The 7,209-nt window shown below is 45.5% G+C and overlaps 1 protein-coding gene across 1 annotated transcript in view; it reads right to left on the bottom strand.

The window, feature by feature from the left end:
* The window catches only part of vwa10.2 (von Willebrand factor A domain containing 10, tandem duplicate 2), a gene marked incomplete at both ends in the record, with an annotated part of 10,057 nt that extends 8,727 nt beyond the window's left edge, over positions 1-1,330 (bottom strand). Inside the window, 2 exon segments of the mRNA XM_084454436.1 lie at positions 732-933; positions 1,121-1,330. Of these exon segments, the coding sequence (XP_084310562.1) occupies positions 732-933; positions 1,121-1,330 (412 nt within the window).
* Between the last annotated feature and the right edge of the window lie 5,879 nt (positions 1,331-7,209).

Raw genomic sequence — 7,209 nt, 5'->3', positions numbered from 1 at the left:
AGAGTAGAGAATAATACTACAGATACCTAGAATATTCCACAGTAGAGTAGAGAATATACCACAGTAGAGTAGAGAATATTCCACAGTAGAGTAGAGAATATACCACAGTAGAGTAGAGAATATACCACAGTAGAGTAGAGAATATACCACAGTAGAGTAGAGAATATACCACAGTAGAGTAGAGAATATACCACAGTAGAGTAGAGAATATTCCACAGTAGAGTAGAGAATATACCACAGTAGAGTAGAGAATATACCACAGTAGAGTAGAGAATATTCCACAGTAGAGTAGAGAATATACCACAGTAGAGTAGAGAATATACCACAGTAGAGTAGAGACCAATACTACAGATACTTAGAATATACCACAGTAGAGAATAATACTACAGATACCTAGAATATTCCAAAGTAGAGTAGAGACCAATACTACAGATACTTAGAATATACCACAGTAGAGAATAATACTACAGATACCTAGAATATTCCAAAGTAGAGTAGAGAATATACCACAGTAGAGACCAATACTACAGATACTGAATGCAGTTTACTGTATGTCCATATCTACAGTACAGTAATCAGAAATAAAAAAAACAATTCAACCACGCTCTCTCCTTCCCTCTCTTTCTCTCTCCACCTCTCCTTCCCTCTCTCCTAACCTCTCTCCTTCCCTCTCTCGCTCCCTCCCCCTCTCTCTTTACCTCTCCTTCCTTCTTCTTCTTGTCTCTCTCTACCTGAGGTGATGACATCCCGTCCTCCGCGAAACTTCTCGGCGTCAAAGTGATGCTCCTCTCTCAGCGCTGAAATAACGTCCACCAGGGCGTTGCTAAGATACAAGTCGGCCAAGCTGGTCACGAACTTGATGGAGGAGAGGAAGGAGGAGATATCGGAGGAACACGCCCACTGGACCTGGAATGCCGTCAGGCTGTCGTCAATCTGTTGAGAGGAGACTATTTGGTTGATTGGTTCATGGCTTGATTGATTACTGATTGGTAGATTGATTGGTCCTAATGAGTTAATTGCGCTCAAAGGCTGATTAACTCAAACACCTCTCGCTCAGCCTCTATTGGTCAACACCCCTGTCAGTCACCAACTCCCTGCCATCCAATCGGAGACCTCTCACCGTCAGGCTGAAGTCCCGCCCCTCTGCAGCGGCGAGGGCTCTGCAGACCTCGGCAGTCTTCCGTAGGACCGCCCTCTGAGTGATGTCACGGTGCGTCAGGGAGTCCCCGGCAGATGAGAAGAGGGGTTTAAAGGCCTCACCATGACCCGGGAGGCAGAGACACAGCGCCACCCAGAGGACGGGGGCCTGCACGGCAGCACACGAGGCCATCAGGGTCCACAGAGGAAGAGGAGGGGGCTGTGGAGAGCATCACGCCGAAGAGGTAAGGTTCTAGAACCACACACTAAAGAGGGTAAGGTTCTAGAACCACACGCTGAAGAGATAAGGTTCCAGAACCACACATCGAAGGGGTTATGTTCTAGAACCACATGCCGACGAGGTAAGGGCCTAGTAGCCTGGTACGAACATCCCGTTCTCGCGAGCTCACATTTTGTTTCACTAACGCAGAACGGTCTGGCCTTCGCCTCCTCCAGAGCGATTATGCCAAAATCCAGACCATACCGGGCCAATCAGGGACTGCGTTTTAACTGCTGTCCCGCCCCCACAGTGGAAAGCAGCCCCTGATTGGTTCGTGTCCCTGCCGCTCGCTAAACAAACATGGCGGCTCCCGAAGCAATGAGTGGTAACGTTGACGTTAGAAGAATAAACGCAGCTATAAGTGCAGTTATTGCAGAAATAGACTTAATCACAACACTTAAACAAGAACAAGAGTATGCACTAGCAGAGTTTCTCGGTGGAAAAGACGTTTTTGCCGTTCTTCTGACTGGATTTGGCAAAAGTTTGCTGAACGCTGATTGGCTGAAGGTGTTTGTCTTTCAAGGCAAGTACCCCCTCCCACATAATCGCTCTCTATGGGGCGAAGGCCATGCGGAGCGAAGCAGTGAGCTCGCTAGATCGGGATGGTCATACCAGGCTAAGGTTCTAGCACCACACGCCTGAAGATATACGTTTCTAGAACCACCCGCTGAAGAGGTAAGATTCTAGAACCACACGCCAAAGAGGTAAGTTTCTGGATGTCTGTTGTTTATACCATGTACTAACCCTAACCAACTATTTATCTTTCAACCAACTTCTAGATCACAAATATGCCAAGAAAACACACTCCTTTCTCATCTCCCTCCGCTCCGTTCTCTCTTTCTCTCTATCCCTAAATAGACGGTCTGGACTAGGAAGAGACCGAGAGAAGACTGGTCCCTAGGCTCTCTCAGGTCCCCAGGAGACAGCCCTCATGACAGAAGACTGGTCCCTAGGCTCTCTCAGGTCCCCAGGAGACAGCCCTCATGACAGCCGGGTCCTGAGGACCTTGTCGCTGCCTCCTAATCTGACCAATCCAAGAACACAAAAGATATGGTGAGTCTGTTCAGGTACGGTAAAAAGCCAAGCAACAACAGCATAAAACTAAAGCTTCAAATTCACCCGAGGATTCCACCAGTACCTGAAGGTTGTGAGTTCTTTGCCATCACAAATAACATTATTAAAACACACAAACAGCATAACAGACAAAACTGCATTTTACAGCTAGATATCTTAGGCCTACCTGTGAGAAGGTGGGGTCCAGACCAGGTGTGTTTGGGAAAGAGAGTGTATGTCTATGTTTGCTGTACCTTATCGTTGTGAGTGTGTGTGTATTATTGAATGTGCAAGTCTTTTGTATTCCACTATATCTTTATCTGATAGTGTGTATCTAAGAGTGTGTGTCTCAGAGTGTGTGACCGTGAGTGTGAGAGAATGTGCGTCTCTGAGAGCGTGTTGCTGAGAGAGAGTGTGTGTGTGTATGTGTGTGTCTCCTCTCACCTGTCCTTTATACTTTGTCACAAATGGCTACAGGGACACAGTGAGGAATGTCAGTCAACGTCATTCCTGCTATTTTGCTGCACACCTTGAAGCCCTGCAGTCTGTTGCTATTTTTTAGGTAAAGTGACCCGTACCAGCTAACAAAGGCAAAAGTGAGCACTGATTCAATGAAGCAAGTGTAGAACATTACCATAAAAGTATTGTCAACATTAAAACTTCGAAGCTTGCGGTAAAAATACATGCGTTGATGGGCTTTTTTATACACAGCATCCACATGAGGCTCGAAGGTCAGCTTGTCGTCAATTTCAAGATATTTATACTGCTGGACAGCATCGACAACCTGGTCATTTATTATCACAGGGGAGATGACCGTGGGATGCTTCCTGAAATCTATTGTCATCTCCTTCGTTTTCGATACATTAATGTCCAAGAAGGATGACTTGCACCAGTCAGTGAATTCCGCCACTACAGGGCCATGCTCAGGGTCGTCACTGCTAAGCAGAGACACGATGACAGAATCGTCTGCAAACTTAACAATATGACGCCCTGCATGCTGGCTTTGGCACTCATTTGTGTACAGTACAAATAAAAGAGGTGAGAGAACACACCCCTGGGATGATCCGGTGGAGGAAAGAAGAGCGTCTGATAGAACACCATTTACCCTCACACGTTGCTTCCTTTCAGTTAAGAAGTCCATCAGCCAACCTATCAGTCCAAGATCACTGTTGTGAACGCTCTCTAAACAACTTCCCAAGATGTGAGGCTGAATACAGTTAAAAGCTGAGGAGAAATCAATAAACACTATAGGTCTTGGCACCCTCTAGGTGTTGGAGCGGGTCCAGGTTTACTTGAACTGTGCTCGAGCTCATCCTTCACGATCTTCTCAAATGTCTTCATGATAAGGGAGGTGAGCGCCACAGGCCGATAGTCATTGAGTAACTTTGGGGCTTTATTTTTAGGCACAGGTACAATGATTGTGAGTCCTTCCAGAGACAGGGAACCCTATGGATTTGGAGTGACAAAGGTCCCAGGTGTGTGTTACAAAGTATTTTAACACGGCTTCCAGCCAATCAGAATCAAGAACCAGAACTAACCGTTGTATAATTAAAGTTTGATCTGTGTACATGCAGCTCAAACATTGAACAGCCTTAATGTATGCAGCCAGCTGCAGGTAATGAGAGACAGGTGTGCACTGGAAGATCAAACAGTTTTTGACCGTGTCAGTGGTCTACAGTAGTAGGGTGACCGTGTCAGTGGTCTACAGTAGTAGAGTGACCGTGTCAGTGGTCTACAGTAGTAGGGTGACCGTGTCAGTGGTCTACAGTAGTAGGGTGACCGTGTCAGTGGTCTACAGTAGTAGAGTGACCGTGTCAGTGGTCTACAGTAGTAGGGTGATCGTGTCAGTGGTCTACAGTAGTAGAGTGACCGTGTCAGTGGTCTACAGTAGTAGGGTGACCGTGTCAGTGGTCTATAGTAGTAGGGTGACCGTGTCAGTAGTCTACAGTAGTAGAGTGACCGTGTCAGTGGTCTACAGTAGTGGGGTAACCGTGTCAGTGGTCTACAGTAGTAGAGTGACCGTGTCAGTGGTCTACAGTAGTAGGGTGACCGTGTCAGTGGTCTACAGTAGTAGGGTGACCGTGTCAGTGGTCTACAGTAGTAGAGTGACCGTGTCAGTGGTCTACAGTAGTAGGGTGATCGTGTCAGTGGTCTACAGTAGTAGGGTGACCGTGTCAGTGGTTTACAGTAGTAGGGTGACCGTGTCAGTGGTCTACAGTAGTAGAGTGACCGTGTCAGTGGTCTACAGTAGTAGGGTGACCGTGTCAGTGGTCTACAGTAGTAGAGTGACCGTGTCAGTGGTCTACAGTAGTAGAGTGACCGTGTCAGTGGTCTACAGTATTAGGGTGATCGTGTCAGTGGTCTACAGTAGTAGGGTGACCGTGTCAGTGGTCTACAGTAGTAGGGTGACCGTGTCAGTGGTCTACAGTAGTGGGGTGACCGTGTCAGTGGTCTACAGTAGTAGGGTGACCGTGTCAGTGGTCTACAGTAGTGGGGTGACCGTGTCAGTGGTCTACAGTAGTAGGGTGACCGTGTCAGTGGTCTACAGTAGTGGGGTAACCGGCATGCTGGAGTTTTGAGCTGCTGAATGGAAACTTCATGGTGATTGAATATGGGACAATGCTGTTATCTAACCTACCTCTCCTAACATGAGCAAACTGTAAAAATGGATCGCCGCATCCAAATGCATTGAACATTGGTTCACAGTATGGACGTCCAAACAAGTTGACCCTGTTCACCCCTTGGCTCGGTCATTTTTGTTAAAAATCACTACATTTGATCAGGGGTGAAAATTAACTTTTTGGCTCACGGTGAGTCACCTGCCAAGGGGACTGTAGATGAAAAAATCTACCGGCCAAGTTTTTTTTTTTTCAGATAGCCTTCCGAAATCTAGTCGCCAATTGGGAATTTTACCTGCATTTGGCCGGTGGCAGGTGTTCATTTTCAGCCCTGCATTTGATTTTATATCCAAATTTAAATCTTCATATTTGTTTTAATGACCCTTATATTACGAGGCTAGTTGACTGAGAAGCTTTTTTCTTTTTACACACACACACACACACACACACACACACACACACACACACACACACACATGCGCACACACACATACACACACACACAGAATATATACTGTACATACAGCTGTTTAACTGTGTAGCATCCAGAACACAACCCACCATCTGTCCCTCAGCAAACTGGGATATGAACCAGTGACCTTTCGGTTTCTGTCCCTCTTCTCTGGCTGCCTTGCGTACCTATCTTCCTCACAGCACCAAATACACACATGAAATGAGACTGGAGATCACAATGAAGAATTGAAACACAGAGTTACAGACGGAAATGTCATTAAAAAATAACAATTACAAGACTGTAAATAACTATATAAAACTCCATTGTAAAGTGACAGGTGATACACGTGTGTGTGTGTGTGTGTGTGTGTGTGTGTGTGTGTGTGTGTGTGTGTGTGTGTGTGTGTGTGTAAGAGAGAGAGAGACAGAGGGAGAGAGAGAGAGAGAATACACAATAGATAATAAGATTGTAGCTCTGTGGAAGAGTTTGCCTCTGGGGAAGCTCTCCAGTCAAAACAGGTCTCCTAAATCACCCCCAAAAAGTGTCTTTGAATGGAAGGACAGAGACGCACCACTGAGCTTATATTTCACATATTTGATATGAAGCTATGGTACTGTAACTTGATATTTTATTGAAATATGTTAATACAGTTCACAAAAAGCAACAGAAACTTTTTTTTTTTTAAATTACAGGCCATTTACAAACATTACCAGAATAGTCTTCATCATATATCTTCATAAACAAACATTGTTAATTCAGTCTTCATCATCATCACATCCAGGGTGTCATTTGTCAAAAAAACAGAGTGGAACATAAAAATGATACAGACTTACAAATGTATATAAAACACAGATATTTCATAAAATCATGTGCAGGCTGTGCACATACAGTTCTCAGTACCATTAACCCTGGTGATAATAATAATGATCAGGGGGTGAGATATCAAAAGCAGAGACATGGAAATCAACCCCATCACACCCAGCAAGTCACACCAATACATCTACTGCCTGAGAGAGAGAGAGAGAGAGAGAGAGAGAGAGAGAGAGAGCTGTACTTAAAACAAAGATCACAGAACTGTATCATCTGCCTCCATTAACATCAGACCCCTCTCTCACAGATCCAGTAACAATAAGTGTCACATCTACTGTCCTTCCAACTACTAACAGGATTTCTATAGTAGTAGATCTCAGCACAGTTCTCTCTTGTTCCACCATTAGGCTCAGGTCGGCCCCAGTACCTACAGGGTTAAACAACAACACACAACCAGACAGTCACACACTGAGGGAGGTACCAGTACCTACAGGGTTAAACAACAACACACAACCAGACAGTCACACACTGAGGGAGGTACCAGTACCTACAGGGTTAAACAACAACACACAACCAGACAGTCACACACTGAGGGAGGTACCAGTACCTACAGGGTTAAACAACAACACACAACCAGACAGTCACACACTGAGGGAGGTACCAGTACCTACAGGGTAAAACAACAACACACAACCAGACAGTCACACACTGAGGGAGGTACCAGTACCTACAGGGTTAAACAACAACACACAACCAGACAGTCACACACTGAGGGAGGTGGGATCATGACAACAACAGGTGGTTCCTATGTAGCCATCAATATGAAGAGTTAGTCCTGAAGAAGGAGTAGTTTTCTC

Source organism: Borostomias antarcticus, assembly GCF_949987555.1.
Source record: "Borostomias antarcticus genome assembly, chromosome: 20".
Lineage (NCBI taxonomy): Eukaryota > Metazoa > Chordata > Actinopteri > Stomiiformes > Stomiidae > Borostomias > Borostomias antarcticus.
Note: the sequence above shows the minus strand (reverse complement) of the source record. Positions and strands in the feature narration are given on the sequence as shown.